This window comes from Syngnathus scovelli, chromosome 1 (assembly GCF_024217435.2).
Source record: "Syngnathus scovelli strain Florida chromosome 1, RoL_Ssco_1.2, whole genome shotgun sequence".
Classification (NCBI taxonomy): Eukaryota; Metazoa; Chordata; class Actinopteri; order Syngnathiformes; family Syngnathidae; genus Syngnathus; species Syngnathus scovelli.
Window position 1 is genome coordinate 30,054,372 of NC_090847.1, and position 18,898 is coordinate 30,073,269.

Here is an 18,898-nt window from a genome sequence, read left to right on the forward strand (position 1 = left end):
ACAGCCAGAGGAAAGTTTTCTTGCCCGCAGCGACACAGTGAGCGACGACACCTGTGAGGTTTCAAGGCAATTTATTGAAAGCCAACTTAAGATAACTACAAGCATTTCTAGCGAGGGTAGCAAGAGTTCGCGCGCGACGACTTGTTGACAACATGTGAAAGCTGAACAGGAAAATGCTTTTCTCAAATACAATAAATAAATATATGTTAATAAAATTCACATTTTTCCCTCCCAAAACTCAACTCATCTTCAAAGTAAAGTACGCGCATCCTCCCGAGTCAAATTCAATACACCCACGCACACAAAACGTCACTCTTTAGCTTGCCTGGTTCTCCTTTGTGGTTACCAGTCTGAAAGAGGAACTTCAGACTTGTGACCTTTTCTATTTTGCACTTCAGTCCACCGACTGGTGATACAAAAAGGTAGGCCAGAGGATGGGAGCAAGGAAGCCAGGCAAGCCAAAAAGGAGGCACAAAAGAGTCCTTGTGGCGTGAAGGAACTTGCCAATGGGGAAGTGCGCTGACATGGCAACAGCATGAGGTCATCGGTCAGCGGGTCGCCGCTCACACTGCAAGGTTCCACGAGGGAGCCGAATGGCAGGAGATCGAGTCGCGTCCGACGGTGGGCGCGACAGACGGCGGCGGCGTAAGCCTGACACGACTCGATGGGTCACGGTGGACGACTCTTTGGGGTCAAACGGAAGCGGAGAGCCGTACCTCTGCTGCTTACTCGCTCCGACTCCAGAGGAATGCGCACGCTCGTTTTGACCTTGGTACGATTCTGACGGGTACCTCCACTCCTTCCGTCGCACTCCACACATCCATTTGCAAAGCCCTCACCCAGCCGTGGAAAGGCGACAAGGGTGCGCCTGGAGCATTGGCCCATCAGTGCTTTCCCGTCAGGGCCGCGCCGTCGCGCCCCCGACTCCCCTCTCTGGTCAAGGTCAAGGCTGGACGTCGCCGCGGCGGAAAGACAGGCGAGGTTCTCGGCGGGCCGGGGCGAGAGTGTTCCGGGCTCGTGGGCGAGGAGGAGGACGCCACGGCGGAAGCGACCTCGCCGCTGTACACGCTCAGCTGCTGAGCCTGAGAGATAAGGAAGGCTCTCTATATATATATATATATATATATATATATATATATATATATATATATATATATATATATATATATATATGTATATATGTATATATACATATAAATATATGTGTTGCATTTGGGACAGCGGGCAGGCAGACCAAAGATGCTCATTTTATTTCCACCGGGGCCTATCCGTGCCACGCACACTACCGTTCAAAGGTTTGGGGTGACTGTCCTCATTTTGAGAATAAAATGGCTGTACTTTTTCAGTGAGGAGAACACTAAAGTCATCAGGAATGAGCATAATATTATAGTCATCATTGTTCATGTGGTAAATGACTATTCTATTCTTTGAGCATAGATGGGAAGAAACAACACCTGTGGGAAACATCTCAGCGCTTTCAGCAGGCCTCGGCTGACAAAAGACGTTCTGACGTAAATGGATCCGAGGGTTGCCACAACCCACCGATATGGCTCGCTCCCACGGTCAAGAAAACAAGTGTTTACCTGACGAGGTTGCCCGCCGACTTCGACGCCCCCTGCTGGTTGACGCTGGTACGTCTGGAAAGCTGCGTGCGCATTTGACGCGTGCGCATTTGACGCACTAGAGACAACAGACGGACGCATGGCATTAATTGTCACGTGTTTTCAACTCCGAGCCTACTGAAACACAACTGAAGTCAAGCAGACCCCGAGGGACGATGCAGCTCGGTGACCGGGATGCTCCTGAGATATTGGTAGAGGTTGCTGCTCAGACAGCAAGGGCTCAACACGGCCGTCTCGTTGATGTGGCTGAGGCAACCCTGATACCGACAAGACACGAAACGAGTGTGAGTGACGCTTTCTACCTCTCGCCACCCCTTCTGCTATGGAATTCTAGAGAAGACAAAGGCCATTTTACCCGGATGAGCCGCATGGTCTCGGGCGGAGGCTCCTGCAGCGGCTTCGAGTGAATGCCGGGCATAAACAGTTCCTGGCAGACGACCGGTTTCAGCAGCATGGCGAGGGACGGTGAGGGATGGAGGCAATAGAAAGTACGTAAATCTGTGGCACGCAAACACACACGCACTTTGAAGGCCACCATTGGAAATAACACCAAATAGCACAGAGATTTGGACCTCCTCGGGATAACATAGGCAGGTCAGGTCTGATCAAATTCCATCTACGAGCGCACCCTACAACGGCCACGCACCTGGGCCGCCTCCGTCGCTCGGCCCCGCCTGCAGCAGCAAAACCTGGTCGTGGTCCTGAAACGGAAGTTCGGGGAGACCGTGGCTTTGGGGAGTCGCTATATGGCGGCGGCAGCGGTGGTGTTTCTGACGCACCTGCAGCGTGCGGTTGAGAGCTTGAAAGGCGTGTCGGTTACTCTCCACCTCGTCCCAGTTGAGCCGCCAGCACGTCGTCGGGGTGACGACGAGCGGCAGCCCGTACAACATGCTTTGACACACGCCGCCTGAGCGCAGAGCCCTGCGGACACAAGATAGGAGGTCCTTCTGGCAAATGTAGCCGTCGCCATTTGTCTCCTCTTTTGTTCGACCGGGCGGCTGGCGACACGTGTGCAATCCGTGTCCATGCCATTAAGGCCCGTCTCATATATCGACATAACGGGAGCTCTTGGAAAAAGTGCGGCGTCAAAGAGAACGCACAATAGACAACACGCACACGGTGGATTGGAACGCTCACATTCAGTCGGCTGCACAAAGGGTGGACATCCCCCCCCCCATGTGAATAGAAAAGCAACTCGTGATGAGTCCTTCTCAATCCTACTTGATTGCTCTCATCCTCCGTGGTGCTGGAGAGGCAGATACGATGTCTCCGAGGCTATCGGGCTTCTCGGGGCTGAGCGGCAGGAGGCCGGGGCTGATGACGCTCTCCCGCACGTCGCACTTGACGTGCACTAGAGCGGAGCCAAAAAGCCACGCTCACGTCTCGGGCGGCAAGAATGACGACGTTTTTGCCACGTCGCTCCAGACCTGCAGCGGGACTCCCCCGCGGGCTCGGCAGGCCAAGGTGGAGGTGTTCGGAGTCCACGCCATATTCTTGAAGCCATTCCTTCAGCACGCCCTCCACAGCAAACACACTGTTGGCCACCTGTCGCAGGTCTACCAGCACCAGACTCTCTGCGGGAGGAATTTGGCCCATCACACACTTGCCAGCCGCAGCATTTTCTTCTCTCATTACAACTGAATTGGATTCGTAAACAAAGTAAGCAAAATTAACTTTGAGATGTATGAACGAGCTCTCTTTCTCTTTTACCATGTTACTTGTTTGGCCTCCCGCAGGCCAACACTTTTCCAACACGGCCAGTAGCAAATAGCACGTCCGTGTCATCAATGCCCCATTGATGGTCCGGCACGCAACACGACTGCTGTCACACTGGTGGCAGTGTGACGCGAGCGAGCGAGCGAGCCAGCCAGCCAGCCAGCTCATTGCCTCGAAGGCACGTCTGCTTTATGAGCGGAGGCTTGAAAAGAACACCGAGAACAAAAGAGGGAAAACGGCACTCGAGATACAATGCTAGAGATTTTGTGCGTAGCAAGCCAAAATTGGAAGCGTTCAAGGGAAAACAAAATGCGTGACGGATCCTCTACTAGCGCCTAGCTTTGGTTTTGTTTTGTTGAAATATTATTTAACGTTTTACTAGGTAAGTCAATTGAGAAGACTTTCTCATTTACAGCGACGGCCTGGAGGCAAGGTGCGTAAAGCGTTCCAACGTCCACGGACACGACGGCGCGCGACCCGGACAGAGCCGGGTCGGAAACGCCCACCCTCCGGTTTCTGAACGGGCCGCTCTGCTCCCCGAGCCAGGCCGCCGCCACGCACAGCTTGTGCTCGCGCGGCCCGGCCAGGATAGACGGACGGACGGAAGCAACGTCGCAGGATCAGTCGGGGAACTTTGCTTCAATTGGGACCGACTTGACCACGCACGCACTGGTCCTCAAACGGGACAATGTGTTGGTTGAATTGACTTTGGTCCAAAACAAAACAAAACATTTCTCCCATTGGCACAAATGAAAGAAAAATCAAGGGCGTCTGTCTCCTCCTTCCTACCCGCACTACAAATCCGACGTGGGTCCTGAGGCAGGACTTCATCTTGACCCCAATCCACCTCACTGTCGAGCTGCACCACCAGGAAACTATTGATTGGCTCCAGGTCATCGTCCTTGAGCACGTTTTTCAAAAGACTAACCAGGCCTTTTCCTGGACGGCTGGTCACCACAGTAACCTGTTCATCAAAAACAAAAACAAAACAAAACAAGCAAAAAAAAAAAAAAAACATGTACATATAAAGCATTCTTTGAAGCTAAGGTTGCACTTTGGGGACACGGTTAGGGAAGGTAACATACTACGTGTGTGATTTGAGGACAACGCCCGTTCCCGACTTCATCCTGCTTCAAGACCATCACTATCTGACACAACATAAATGTGCTCTCTTGTGTAATTTGTATTCCCTCTCCCGAGAGAACATGAAAGAATGATCATGGATGGGATGTTGCCGAGCTCCAAATAAAAGCAGCAGGCTCACAGCCACACTTCAAATGGTGTGGGTGCAGCTGAGGAGAAGTGAAGCATGCCATAGGAGACAGCCTCACCTCGACAGATATGTTGGCCTGGACGTGGACTCCGCTGAACTTCCTGTATTGGTGAAATTGTCTGTGGCTGTCCAGCACAGTCTTTCGCAGAATCTCGCCTACACTGGCCAGTTCTGTGTTGACGCCTTTGCCCGGGATTGCCCGCAAGGCCGCCACGCAGGAAAGCAACCTGGGCAGGTTACCCCGAACCTTCTAAAAAACACACACACACACAAATGATAAGGGGAGGCAAGGTAATGACAATAAAGCTGATGGATTGATTGATTGATTGATTGATTGATTGGTTGATTACCGCAAAAGGGAGCAGACATTGCTGCTGACTGCCAATGGCAAACACGCTGAGGAAAGGAAGTCTAGAAGGGCCCTTCAGACTACAGACCATGGTCAGGAAGTTCTCAAGAGCATCACAGAGAACGGCGCGGGTGTCGGACCACCGTGGCGGCACGGCCTCAACAATCAAGACCCGGGCCGGTTGCCGTAGAAATGCGGTGTTAGAGAGACCGGAAGCCTTCTTGCAATCCATGTCACCTGGAAACACAAGAAGAAAGTGCGTGTATTGATTGAACATGTTAATAAACAAAATGTCAATGGATCACAAGGAGGCAATAAAAACCAGGAATAACACAAATGAGCCCTCCATCCCAATATCCAATGCTACGGATGACTACAGAATAATAATAATAAAGAAAAACTTCAACCAAGATACCTTGGTAATGATTCAATCAAAACAGAATCTAGTTTGCCAACGGCTCAAGCTTTTTTATTGATGGCTTGGGTTGAAAAGGTGATATTTCAAAATTCCCCAGTTGTCACGTTTCGTCCCCAGTCGTTCCCCTGTGTGTCTGTTGTCATGGTTTCTGTCTGTGTGCTCGCCCCTCCCCTCCTGTGTGCCCATGACGAGTTTGATTCTTCTCACCTGCCTCTTGTTACCTGTCATGTATATAAGCCCTGTCTGCCCCTCCCTCACGCCCCGTCGGATCATTGTGTGTTGTTGTCTTGATGTCGTTTGGTTCTGGTTGTCGTTTAATGTCTTCACGTCCTTTGTTTCACGTCCCTGTCAATTAGTCCTCAGGTTATTTTGTTACGTCATGTCAGTTTGCCGAGTCTGTTTTTGTTCTCTCCAATAAACCCTGGGCCAAGCTGCATTTGGTCGCCCTGCTCCATCCGATCCTTGACACCAGTAAATCATTTTTCATCTTTCTGAATATCAAGTGCTGAATTTCATACAGACACTCGTGCTGTTTACAAGTTTTTTTGGGTGGCGTATTAGTTTAACATGCACGGCACACAGCATTTTAGAGCAACAATTTAACTGTCACCAACAGATGACAAAAATTCAAAACAAGCTCTTTAAATGCACCAGACATTACGATGGGAAATCCTGGCAAATAAATATGGTGTTATGCAGTGCAGCTGGGTTCCTTTGGTCTATAGCAGGGGCGTCAAACTGTTTTTTTTTCGCGGGCCGCATTGTGGTCATAGCTTCTTTCGGAGGGCCATTATGACTGTCAACCCAAATAAGTAACTGTATGAGCACCTCATATTGTATACAGTAAAAGCTACAAAACAAACTAAAAAATAACTCGTTTTCAAATTAGACAACTAAAAACTGGTCAAATATTTAAAAAAAAAAATTGCAATTCTAGTAATGACACACGAATTTGATGCACAATTTGTCTCCGCAGGCCACATATAATGATGTGGTGGGCCATATCTGGCCCCCAGGCCTTGAGTTTGACACCTATGGTCTATAGCATTCACAGAAGTAAACTTTTCCCATACAAATGAATGGCTCGACCGCTCGCTCGACCGCCCGCCCACCGTACTTTCTTCAAGGCCCTTTCGTTTCACAGATCTACGAGCAACGACGCCAAGGCAGTGCAGTGTGGACATGGGTTTGGTGTTCCTATCTGTCCTTTTTACCACCCACAACGCGTTTTGTGAAGACAAGCGGTCCAGTACGACCGCGAACGGACGAAACGACTCTTAGCATAATGCTAATGAACGAATGCTAATGTTCGCCCGAAAAGTTCTCCGATGTTGAGGTCACACAATTTGACTAAAATCGTGTCTACATTTCACAAAATCTTAATTCGTCGATTGAAGGTCACGTTTACCATATAACAAACGTTTCGTCACTTACTTTAGCACGTGAATAGATTCAGTCAACTCAAAACGAGGACCGATTGTGATTGGATCGTTCACTCTCTCTCCACTAGGGGCGCCGCATTTTGGACCGGTAGTAGCGCCAAAGCTGATATCAAGTGGGCAAGGACCTGTCAAATCCAATGCATACAAATACATGAAAGATGACTTCTTCAGTCTTTCCATAATCAAGTCCAAATATTCTTTTATGTATTTATTTATTTATTTTTTTAGTTTTGGGCTAGGGGACAACATCATTATTTTAATAATCATTGTTAACAAGTCGTTCCCACGTCCTCACTTTAACCCAGGGGTGTCAAACTTGTTTTTTTCGCGGGCCGCATTGTAGTCATAGCTTCTTTCGGAGGGCCATTATGACTGTCAACCCAAATCAATGTATGAGCACCTCATATTATATACAGTAAAAGCTACAAAACAGACGGACAAATAAGTCGTTTTCAAATCAGACGAGTAAAAACTGGTCCAATTTAAAAAAAAGAGAGATTAATAAAAGTGAAGACAATTTGCAATTTTAGTAATGACACACGAATTTGATGCGCAATTTGTCTTCGGGGGCCACACAAAATGAATTGGCAGGCCGTATCTGGCCCCCGGGCCTTGAGTTTGACACCTGTGATATAGTAACCAGGGCCTAGTTTGAAACCCTAACTCTAGTATGAACCCTGGTTTAAAACCCTAGCCCGAGCTTTAAACCCTACTTTGAAAACCCTAGCTTTGAACCCTACTTTGAAACCGTAACCCTAGCTTTAAACCCTATTTTGAAACCCTAACCCTAGCATGAAACCATACTTTGAAGCCCTAACCCTAGCTTTAACCCTACTTTGAAACCCTAACTCTAGTATAAAACCCCGCTTTGAAACCCTAACTCTAGTATGAAACCCTAGTTTGAAACCCTAACCCTGGATTTAAACCAGTGGTGTCAAACTCATTTTTTTCGCAGGCCGCATTGTCGTCAAAGCTTCTTTTGGAGGGTTATTATGACTGTCAACCCAAATAAATGTACGAGCACCTCAAATTACATACAGTAAAATCTTCAAAACAAATGAGCAAATAACCCATTTTCAAACCAGATGAGTAAAAACTGGTCAAATGTTTTATTATTATATATATGATATGTTATTATATTATTAAAAGTGAAGACAATTTGCAATTCTAGTAATGACACACAAATGTGATGCACAATTTGTCTTTGCGGGCCACATAAAATGATGTGGCTGGCTCCCGGGCCTTGAAGTGTCAAAACTCAAGCTTTAATCTGTTGTGCGCTGCCTTTTCCGGGGAAGGGGGGCGGAGTCTTCCATCTTTTAGGCGTTGACTTCTGTGCGGGTCACTACGCCTGCGCAGACATACTTGACAAACACCAGCGCCTCACCTTTTTTAAAAATGTATTGATTGTTTCTTATTCAATCTCTCCACGTATTCTCCTGAACAAAACCTGTCGTGTATGCTTCGGAGCGTGGGACTGTCATACACGCGACCTTTCGCTGTCTCGTCCGGCATAGAAAAGGACAATACTTTGGTTACAGTTTGTAACCACCGGGGTGGAACTTAAGGACACCTTTGGCGCGCGGGCGGGCCACGGTGAGTGCACCGCGCAGCCTCCACCTGCTGCTGCTGCTGCTGCTGCTGCTGCTGCTCCTTGGGCGATGTGGCAGCAGTTCCGCGAGAAACGTTTTAGCCGCAATCAATCGCGTGCGGCTTCACCACTCGGCGGTCAAGAATCAACGCGAGGAGACCTCGCAGCTGAAACCCCCGTACTAAAAGTGGAATAAGAATCACAACGCGATTGGAGCTCCGACCGAGACTTGAGCGGGACAAAAGCCGAGTTGGGATGACTTCGGCCGGGGTGATGTTCGCTTGTCTCCCGGTGTGCTGTTTGCTCCTCGGAACCTCCCGGGCAGCGACTTTGAGCGGACTGCAATGTAAGTAGAGTAAACGCTCTCTTGGATCTCGTTGTCGAGTGCACTGCATGTCTGACCACAATGTTCGGTAGGCTACACTTGCTGCAACTATTCTCCGGTCGCACAGCTGAACGATGGTTGGGTGACGATGGGTGTGTTTTTCTTGTTCTTTTTGGTAGAAACTAGCGGTAGACAAATACTCGGACTTATATTTGAGTACTAGCGGCTACTTATTAAACAACGGGAACTTTCTTGAACATGGCACGAGTTTCAGAGAAAAGTATTTTTTAAGTGCCAATTATTTGTCGTCTCTAAGGTATTCTTTTAACAGTCTTGGAACACATTTCACCTAAAAGTTGTGTGGTCTCTAATATAGGGAGAAATTTGTCTCCACATGATTCATACTCGATATAAAAAAAGCTCCGATACCAACACACCGGCCTTCAGCGACACTGCGATGTGGCCCCTAATGTTGAGCCGAAGACGGCAAGGCGAGCTGTCGTGTGCGGGAGTGTATGTGCGTGTATGTGTGTGTTTCGTACTATGATTCATCATTTTGAAAATCGGCTCTGTTTGTAAATTGTTGAATGTGTGTTTGTGAGTCAGCGGGCGCTCATTTATTTTCGCCATGCAGTTTCAAGACACACACACACACACACACACACACAGACAAGCCCGCACGCGCGGGTTCTAAACGTGTGTGGAAAGGCTACTCCATCCGTTAGGAGGGATTGTTGCTGTCCCCGGTGAACAGGAACAAGTTTTTGGAAGTTGAACAACGGTAAAAGGGCCTTTATCTGATCTCTTAGTCTATTACGTAAAAACAAGTCGGGAAAGAAAATACGACTGTGATTCGGTTGCCTCGAGCCTGCTTTTCCTGGAAGCCAGAAGAGGTTGTTCTTCTGCTGCTGCTGCTGCTGCTGCTGCTGCTGCTGCTGCTGCTGCTACTGCTGCTGCTGCTGCTGCTGCTACTTTTTCTTCAGCCCCACTGCAGCATCCTCGGCGGTAGCAGCAGAAGGTCTTCCATCTCAAGGCAAAGCCACCTCCAGGGATATCAACGTACATGTAACAATTGACAAGCAGAAATGAATATTGGCAGATGATAAATCATATTAAATGCAGGCGCACACAAAACCAGCCACGCTCGCTCTCTCTTTTTGTGGAACTGAAAAGCGCATGTGAGAATCACGGCTATATTTGTGCTTCTGAAAACCCCGTTTGTGCGAATCATTTCCAGACAAAGCACTCCCGTAGTCTCAACGTAAGCGGTCATATTGAGCAGCGTAGAGGGTAGGTGACGTGCTATCGGAACCCCGACCCCTCCCCCCACACACACCCATAGTTTTGAGGAAAAGTACTTATGTTTTGGCCTCAGTGCATATCTGCAATCTAATGGAAACTGAAAGCATGTGGAGTGATATGAACATAAAAATCAAAGTATTGGTTATGATCCCCAGACGAGCTGAAGCGACCGTGGCATTTGGGTGCTCCTCTTCCACGCTCGGCACTCGTAACTAGTGCTTAGATTGAGCGGAAGCTCCAGGCTAGCGTAAGAGGTCAGAAATGTGAAAAAGTATCGGGACCGCTTTCGTGAATCGCTACTGCCACGGTGTAAAAGCATCGCGATTGCGAGACGAGCTCGGCTCGCCGACAAGCACCCTCTTTGTGTTGGCGGGCGAGGTCAGCGGCGCACATTTGCCCCGCGGGCTTCCTGTTTTCTGGAAAGCGTTGCAAAGAAGGACAGTCGGAATGACACGGCAACTCCGTGATAACGCAATCATTCATCGGTAGTTTGTATGTAGGGGGGGGGGAGGGCTGGACTGTGCGTGTGAGCCTAAGATGTTGCCTTCAATGTTGCTTTTAACTTTGCATCTTCACGCCACGTGCTTCCACAATCTAGACACAAGTTGGAAGGAAGGCTTGTGTGAAAAAGTCTGCCCTTGACTTTGTGCAAAGCAGAAAGCGCTTCCACGGGTTAGGCGGCGTGCTCGGCTGTCGTGCATTTGTTGCTGTGTATTTTGCCTGGTCCGAGGATACCCGCCTGCCGCTCGTTTGACGAAAGCCATCGCGTGAAAGCCATCCTTTCCAGCAGTCGTAGCAAGTAGCGAGCATTGTTCGTCTTTCCCGTGTATTTGACAGCTTTACGCGTGTGAGGTGCAGCTGGTTTATTTTCCCCTCGTACGCTGTCGTATCGGCGACCACCACCAAAAAATGCTCCACTAACTTAGCAGGGTAAAACGCTGGGCAGCAGCTACCGGATGTAGCCAACGGGGCAAACAGAACGACTCTATGGATCTGTTGTAGACGCGGTATCGTGATGCGCAAATAGAGCGACTGTCTGCTCGTATGCCTCGTTTGTTGCTTAGATTGACCGCAATGCTAAATCCCTTGGCCGTGGATGGCATTTAGCGTTAAATGTTAGTATTAAGCTACATGAAAATAATGTCACTTTCCCCCCCCCCCCCCCCCCCCCCCCCCCAAGTGTTTAATATTGATGTCTCTGCCTTTTAAATTTGCCTCCCTTTGATGGGATCGTTTTTGTTTGGAAAAACAAACAAACAAACAAACAATTTGAGACAAAGCTTTTTGTAGACGCTGTAGCAAGCGCCGCTTGTACACGAGCACCACACACTTTCCCTCACCAGTCAGGTCGAACCAGTTCACAGTTGAACCACGAGCACCTTTGATCGAACCGGTTTTGATGCTGCACTAGAGCGCACTGTCACACACACACACACACACACACGCACACACACACACACACACACGCACACAGACACACACACACACAAACACAACGCTGAGTAATGGATCTTCAACCATATACTCTCATTACTTGAGGGTGGGGGGGGCTCATTCGGGTTGCAGGCGGTACGAAAGTCCTTAATGGCAAGAAGCTGGCACAAGCTGAGGAAAAGCCGTACACATTCCCCGTAGCGGGAGTGGTCTTCGTGTGTGAGCCACCCTCTCATTAAATGCCCCCCCAATCCCTCACTAACCCCCATGCCGCTGGCTTTCGGTAGTCTGGTTGCTTTTCATGGGAGTGTCAGGTGAAAATGCAAGGCACCAAGAGCGAGATGACCTCGAGTGGCATCCACTAAGAGGCATTTAGTTGGACACGCGCGCGAGCTCCGTTCAATTGCTGCTTATATCCTGACATGTTTTGTGTGCACCTGCTGCTTTTGATGATGTCATTGCCCATATTGGAACACGTGCATGCACAATAGGCACCACTGTTGTAGCCTGGTCCTCTGAACTGGTTTGACAAATGATTAACACTGTTAACAGCGTTCATGACTCGGAACACTCCTCTTCACTGTTTGCCATCGAATGAACAGCAGACGGCTGGACGGGTACGTGTGCGTCCTCCCTCCTCCTCCCCCCTCCTCCTCTCTCTGCTCTGTCGCACGCAGTGCAGCGGTGTGCGTGTCCAGCATGTTTGACAATCAGCAGAGACAGTTGTACTCGTGTTAGGCAGCAGCAGACGCGCTCGATGTATCAACTCTATGGGCCGACTTTCCCACGGGTCGCTTGGTGCAAACGTGGTAACGCAATACGTGCACAATTGCGGCGCTGATGACAGCTAGCTTCAAGATGAGGCGCTTGCTTCTCGTCATCCGAGTTCTCGGTTTCGAATGTCACTTTGTGTGTGGAGACAGCTCGCCCAGTCAGGAAGCTTTTCTTAATACTCTGCCTATGTATGACAATTAAATCTTGTGAAATAACACGTGGAGCCATTGTGAAGCGAGTGGTTAGGGTAGAACCCGTTGTGTTCATCAAGCATAAAAGAATGCAAGGCTGGGACTGTCACCTGCTCCCTCTTTTGTTACTTTGTGTATTTAAAGCCTGCTCGGGTGTATTAGACACCAGTCGGTGTCGACTGTTGCTTCCTGTCTCTTTCTGCCCCCGTTGTTCTTGTTCTGTTGTGCAGCGGGTCTCGCGTAGTAGGCTCGCGCTTAGAACCCGTTTCATGTCTGTGTTCCTGGTCAGAGTTGACTTGTGATTCCTGCCCGCTGTCCGTGAGCATCTGTCTCGTCCGCCTCTGTCTCTGTCTCTGTTCTTCCCTTCCCTTCCCTTCCCTTCCCTTCCCTTCCCTTCCCTTCCCTTCCCTTCCCTTCCCTTCCCTTCCCTTCCCTTCCCTTCCCTTCCCTTCCCTTCCCTTCCCTTCCCTTCCCTTCCCTTCCCTTCCCTTCCCTTCCCTTCCCTTCCCTTCCCCTCCCCTCCCCTCCCCTCCCATCCCCTCCCCTCCGGGACAGCACGCGGCGGTCGACATTTGTTGTTGTTTTTCTTCACCGCAGACCCAGTTTTAAGTCGCCGAGAGTTTGGGGCTGTGGCCAACTTCAGCACGTTGCTGCTGGATCCCGCGTCGGGTCTCCTCTTCCTGGGCGCCAGGGACACCATCGTGGCGCTGGACACCAACAAGCTGAACGAGCCCGTCCGCACGGTGATTGGCCAATCGCTACTGATGTCGCTGCCAGCGGTGTGAAAATGATGCTTTTCCCCATTTCAGGTGGTGTGGGACGTGCCGCAAGAGAGCAGGAAGACTTGTATGGCCAAGGGAAAGACTGAGGTGAGAGCCTGCCGTTGTCACCATCAAAAGAGAGACGGGAAGTGACACGGTGGCGGTTCCACCTGCAAAGCCAAAAGACACTCAGGAGGAGGGAAGTGCCGATTCTCGCTTCTGAACAAGTCACACTCGTGCAGTCTGTGGACAAGTACACGTTTGGGTGCTATCGCACCAATCCTAAATGTAGGGAGATGGATAGCTTTGGCTTTCGTGCAAAAACGTACGCAGTGTCTTTCAGCGTTTTAACGTCAAAGTTGCATCTCTGTGAAATAACCAAAGACAGATGTGACTGTTCATTCCCGTGGCAAATGGACTGCGCTCCTACAGCGCTCGAGCTACGCTGCCCAAAGCTTTTCAATGCCTCTCATTCAGCCATTCGTAGGGCACGCATTCATACGGCAACGCAAATGAGTATATCAGATTTCTTTCAGCACGTGCGGTGCTTGTTTGTCTCCCTCTCCAGGGTGAATGCCGTAACTACATCGTGCTGTTAGAGTTGCACTCCGATGGGCGCCACATCTACGCGTGTGGCACGCATGCCTTTGACCCAAAGTGTGCCTACCTGGTGCGTGCGTGCGTGCGTGCGTGCGTGTGTGTTTTTTGTCAATAGTTTGTATTTTTCTGTCCTCCTACCTGACCATCCCTCCCGCAGGAGATCTCCTCCCTCACCCTGCGGAGGGATGCCGATGGCCAGGTGATTGTGGAGATGGGGAGGAAGAAGGTCCCCTTTGACCCCAGGAAGCGACACACAGCCGTCATGATAGGTGAGCCGGCGCGGCTCGCGACCTCCTCGCTTCGAGCGCTTTCTAGATCCTTCTGTCGTGCGCTAAGGCGACGTGTTGTACGCCGCCACCTCCATCAACTTCCGCGGGACGGAGTTTGATATCACCCGGGCGACGGGTCCGGAGCAGAAGCAGGTCCGAAGTGAGCAGAACGTGCAATGGCTTGACGGTGAGGCCACGGCGTGCGCGCTTAGCCGTGCCGACGCGGAGAGCGTCGCCGCGCTGATGCCCGCCGGTGGGCTTTTGCCACGCAGAACCCGACTTTGTGAGCTCGGCCGCGGTGGCGCTGTCGGCCGACAATAACGAGACGGGAGAGGACGACAGGATCTACTTCTTTTTCAACGAGGCGGCCCAGGAGTACAACTTCTATTCCAAAGTCCGGGTGCCCAGGGTGGCACGCGTGTGCAGGGTGAGAGGTGGCTTTTATCCATTAAGTCCCGCTGGAGCGACCGACGCCGTTTGGTCTGGTTGCTGAATTGGCACGCGTACCGTCGACAGTCCGTTGCGATTGATGCCAACCGCCCGCCGTATGATGCATTTCTCTTGCTTTCAGTCTGACGTGGGAGGTCTCCGGACGCTGCAGCAGCATTGGACCACCTTTCTCAAGGCGGAGCTGGTGTGCGAGGACAAAGTCCGACATCGGCGCTTTGACGTCCTGGTGGACGTTTTCACCTTGCGGCATTCTCCTGGAGAAGCCGGAACGACGCACTTCTATGGACTCTTCACCACACAGTGGTAAGCCGAGGGAGCAAACTCATAGCCGGTGAATCAAGCGGTCTCACTTTACGACGGACCCTTCTCTCGTCTCACCCGTCCGTCCGTGCTCTAGGGAACCCGAGTGGTCAGCGGTGTGTGTTTTCAGCGTGTCGGACATCGTCGCGGCGATGAACGGCCCGTTTAGAAAAGGCAGCGACAAAAGCGACGCGCTCGCACCGGCGGGCTTGCCGAGGCCTGGCCAGGTACTGACCTCTCGGCGGAATGTTGTCCATCTTTTAGCATGTTACAAAGGAAGAAGCTAACGTAGCGTTTTCACACCGGGGTTATTTTAGGTGACCAAAACCAATGAAATGAGCAATTCTGAAATTGATAAACGATTTACGTGACCAAATCAAATGGAAATGCGACTAGCGTCTCATGTTTCGAAAACTAAGGGTAAAAAAATGTCCTTCATCGCTGCCAACGGACATCATCCGTCGGCTTTCGGTGTTCACCCTAACCGTTTATTCCACGGTACGTGCTGACGTAAGAAGAAGAAAGGTCAAAAAGTCATTTGAGAATCCTAGCTTACTCCCTAGTGAATGTAGTTGAGCTAGTGACTTTTTTAGTCTCACGCTTGTCACCTACTCCAACTATTTAGCATAACTAATAAAAGCAAAGCATGATTTCAAAAATAAAAACCAAGGAAAAACGTGAATTCTAAAGCCAGTAGAGGAAACTAGCTATGATGAAAATTCTACAACTACTCCAACGTGGATGCCACACGATATTGATCGATCTAACGACATCTCCCACGAAGCACAAGCAATGACTGAGAATTTGACTTGAGACGGGCTCTCATGCTTTTTCTTTCCTCCGCCGGCATTGACAGTGTGTGAACAATGCGCTGAAGGCACACGGCTTTGACTCCTCCCTCAAAATGCCCGACAACCTGTTGGCATACGTGAGGAATCACCCCCTCGTGCAGCAGAGTGTCAACGCGGCGCCCCTGCTGGTCAGAAAGGGGGCGGCGTACACCAAACTGGCCGTCACGCTGATCGGCCGCAGAGAGGGCCAGAGAGAAGAGGCCTTGCTCCACCTGGGAACAGGTAAAAGGCACCCACATCAAACAAGTGCAGCCATACGTACGCCGTCATGCTTGTTACATCACCAGACTCTGGGGAGCTCCATCAGGTGGCAGTCTTGGGCGAGAATGCCACTTTACTCCGTGAAATTCCCTTATTTGAGGCCACGGAGCCGGTCAACAATATTTTGCTGTACCAAGTAAGCGGCCCGCCTGCTGCCTGCGTCAACGTGCCAATCGGACGGCTGCTTTCCTGCCATTTCTTGTTTGCCAGGGTTGGGTTGTGGTGGGCAGCCCGCTGTCTCTGGCGCGCATCCAGGCGCAAGAATGCGCGCTCTATTTAAGCTGCGAATTGTGCACCCGATTCCGTCAACTGGGCTGCGAGTGGGACGTCGGCAAGGAAGGCTGCGTTCGCTCCGCAGCGGTGTAAGTCGGGCCGCTCGCTATCTAGATCGGACAGATGTCGCTGCTATCTCACATATAAGCAGTGTGTGTGTGTGTGTGTGTGTGTGTGTGTGTGCGCGCGTGTGTGTGTGTGTGTGTGTGTGTGTGTGTGCGTGTGTGTGTGTGTGTGTGTGTGTGTGTGTGTGTGTGTGTGTGTGTGTGTGTGTGTGTGTGTGTGTGTGTGTGTGTGTGTGTGTGTGTGTGTGTGTGTGTGTGTGTGTGTGTGTGTGTGTGTGTGTGTGTGTGTGTGTGTGTGTGTGTGTGTGTGTGTGTGTGTGTGTGTGTAGGCCCGATCATGGAGTTAAAACGGAAGAAGCCGTGAGAAAATGTGACTACCAGGAAGGTATGTATATTTGTCAGACACGTACCATCCATCCACCCATAAACCAACCCCGTCCGTCCGTCCGTCCGTCCGTCCGTCCGTCCGTCCGTCCGTCCGTCCGTCCATCCATCCAGCCATCCAGCCATCCATCCATTTTCAGAAGCGCTTCTCCTCACAAAGCTATTCTTCAAGCGGTGCTGAACTCAAAGCGGCTGAGCAGAGAAAATATGAAGAAGGCTCAAAATGTTTGAAAAGAAACGAAGCAGGTGCTTATTTGCCTTTGTCATGTGACTGGTCACACAGCAGAGCGCTGTTCGCCGCCCATCAAGGAGTTGCGTGTTTCGCTGGGTCTGCGTGTGGTGTTGCCTTGCGCCCAGCTGTCTCCCAGGCCCTGCAGCTGGGAGCACCCTCGCAACAGTCTCACCAAGCAGCGGCACCCTGACTTGGAGGTGACCGTCACCAAAGACGGACTGGGAAGTTACATCTGTGCCTGCCAGGTACCCAGGAGACACGTGAAATGTTATCAATAAAGGTCAAACGTTTGGGCCCCGTATACCGTTCCATGGCCAATCGCACCTGATTGGTCAAAGTCAAATAGGTCAAAGCATACAACAATTCCACCAGAAACGTATTGAACTTGGATATGGATGTACGTATATTTCACAGGCCATTACTGCCATAAGGCTACGTACATAACTATTTTTGTTGATGTTTTGTCCAGTCCGACCGAGCATGAATGTATTAGGTACTGTGTACTTTTGGTCATTGAATCAAAGTTGGCCCTCAAAACCAAATTCTCAATTTTTAATGCTTGTCAACTTTCCATGATTTAGTTTCTAATTGATACCGTTGACATGGACACTCTTGATACAACCTCCTCCAGTCATTTACAATTGAGAGTCTCTCTCCCTTCCCTACTCAGGAAGGACAAATGCGTGAGCACACCCCTTGCCGTCGAGCGGCCTATCATCTGACGCTGGAGGACCCCGGCACCGCGGGAGCCCTGTCGGGATGCACTCGTCACGTGGTGGCCTTCTATGTCCTCGTTTTCTTCGCCGGCTCGCTGTTCGGGGCGATGCTCCTCCACTTTGCCAGTGGTCGGTGTGAGGGCATGAGGCGGGACTCGCCGGTCTCCGCCCCCCTGCAGCCGGGCTCCCGTTTGACAGATGAACGCAACGGGATCGCAGCCGCCGAAGCCAGCCGAGTCCGGAAGCGGGGAAACGGCGGCTGCCTTGGCGACGGTTTGAGCGCCCCGCCGGCTGGCGACAAAGGCAGAAATGCGAGCGCCTCGTACGCTAACTACAGCATTTTATCTGCGGACGTTCCGGACCGACCGACCGCCCCCGGGGAGGGAGAGGGTCCCGAGGGGGGGGCGGGCGGAGTCGTCGGATTAGGCTGGGATGGATGGGGGCCTGAGTGAAGGGATCACAGGACTCAAAGAAGATTTAGCCAGCTTTTCCATGTTTAAATCCCCAGCAGCCCTCGCTTTGTGTGAAGAAAGCTCCATTTGAAAAGGCGCCGGGAGCTGCAACGGCCCGCGACCCAAAGCCTTTATGACGAGACTCCGTCTCCATCTTGATGCGTGACGAGTGGAGAAAAGCAGGATGTCGCTCGTGTGCGATCCAAGCGTGACGTGGAAAAGCCCTATTGTCCTCTCCCATCCAAAGAGAACACAAGTTGTCTCAGTACGGCCGATCCCGCAGTCACCAAAGGACTCCAGAGTCGTCAAGTGAGCGGGCCCGTCTTGGCTTAGTCCTGTGATCTCGACGGGGTCCTCCTCCCTCGGATGAGGTTTAGCGCCGGCGTGCGAGGACTAACCGTGTTCCCTTAACGTGGATTCCTAATGTACTCTTTTTATAATAAATCATATTTGGGAACACAAAGACAAGTAAGGAAAATGGGAAGGATTTACTTTTGAGCCGAGGCATGTATTTTACCTGACCAAACTCTCACAGTCGAAGAGCAAAAATGTCAAAAGAATACAAACAAAAGAAAAAAATCCTCAATCATTCTGCATTTCACTCTACATAGCAGATACTATATGACTGATAGGCTCTGGAGTAAATCATTCATGTTCCACACCTTAGAACTATTCAATTTTTTTGTTCTCTTCTTTAATGTGCTTTAGAATAACTCCCAATTTTCTTGTATACCTGTTGTACAATGACAATCAAGGCGTTTTGTTCTGTTCTGTTCTGTTCTGTTCTGTTCTGTGCTATTCTATTCTGTTCCGTTCCGTTCCGTTCCCTTCTTCAACTGATTCTCCA

General features: G+C 50.5%; 2 protein-coding genes and 1 long non-coding RNA gene across 9 annotated transcripts; 2 read left to right on the top strand and 1 right to left on the bottom strand.

Annotated features, from left to right (window-relative positions):
* Window positions 1-8: 8 nt before the first annotated feature.
* On the bottom strand, window positions 9-6,935 carry m1ap (meiosis 1 associated protein). 3 transcript variants are annotated; one of them, XM_049743751.2, is made up of 12 exons: window positions 6,813-6,935; window positions 4,962-5,197; window positions 4,670-4,861; window positions 4,128-4,302; window positions 3,050-3,196; window positions 2,844-2,973; window positions 2,402-2,543; window positions 2,269-2,323; window positions 1,978-2,120; window positions 1,767-1,879; window positions 1,584-1,680; window positions 9-1,082 (listed from the first exon to the last, which is right to left on the bottom strand). In XM_049743751.2, the coding sequence occupies exons 2-12, from the start codon at window positions 5,190-5,192 to the stop codon at window positions 885-887; spliced, it is 1,623 nt and encodes a 540-aa protein (XP_049599708.1). In that variant the 5' UTR covers window positions 5,193-5,197; window positions 6,813-6,935; the 3' UTR covers window positions 9-884. The 3 variants fall into 3 exon arrangements, with proteins under 3 accessions (XP_049599708.1, XP_049599694.1, XP_049599703.1); XM_049743737.2 differs by having other exon boundaries at window positions 2,269-2,543; XM_049743746.2 differs by lacking the exon at window positions 9-1,082 and having other exon boundaries at window positions 1,173-1,680; window positions 2,269-2,543.
* Window positions 3,150-4,941, top strand: LOC125982956 (uncharacterized). Its single transcript, XR_007486569.2, has 2 exons — window positions 3,150-3,281; window positions 3,359-4,941. It is a non-coding gene; the product is annotated as an uncharacterized lncRNA (long non-coding RNA).
* A 1,213-nt stretch (window positions 6,936-8,148) lies between the features above and the next one.
* sema4f (sema domain, immunoglobulin domain (Ig), transmembrane domain (TM) and short cytoplasmic domain, (semaphorin) 4F) lies at window positions 8,149-18,720 on the top strand. 5 transcript variants are annotated; one of them, XM_068652856.1, is made up of 16 exons: window positions 8,150-8,757; window positions 12,025-12,089; window positions 13,035-13,180; window positions 13,247-13,306; window positions 13,767-13,868; window positions 13,956-14,067; window positions 14,135-14,254; window positions 14,340-14,494; window positions 14,639-14,820; window positions 14,915-15,044; window positions 15,674-15,890; window positions 15,956-16,065; window positions 16,140-16,291; window positions 16,597-16,652; window positions 16,935-17,128; window positions 17,554-18,720. In XM_068652856.1, the coding sequence occupies exons 4-16, from the start codon at window positions 13,286-13,288 to the stop codon at window positions 18,049-18,051; spliced, it is 2,049 nt and encodes a 682-aa protein (XP_068508957.1). In that variant the 5' UTR covers window positions 8,150-8,757; window positions 12,025-12,089; window positions 13,035-13,180; window positions 13,247-13,285; the 3' UTR covers window positions 18,052-18,720. The 5 variants fall into 5 exon arrangements, with proteins under 5 accessions (XP_049599614.1, XP_049599622.1, XP_049599640.1 ...); XM_049743657.2 differs by lacking the exon at window positions 12,025-12,089 and having other exon boundaries at window positions 8,149-8,757; XM_049743665.2 differs by lacking the exon at window positions 12,025-12,089 and having other exon boundaries at window positions 8,149-8,757; window positions 16,938-17,128.
* Window positions 18,721-18,898: the final 178 nt, after the last annotated feature.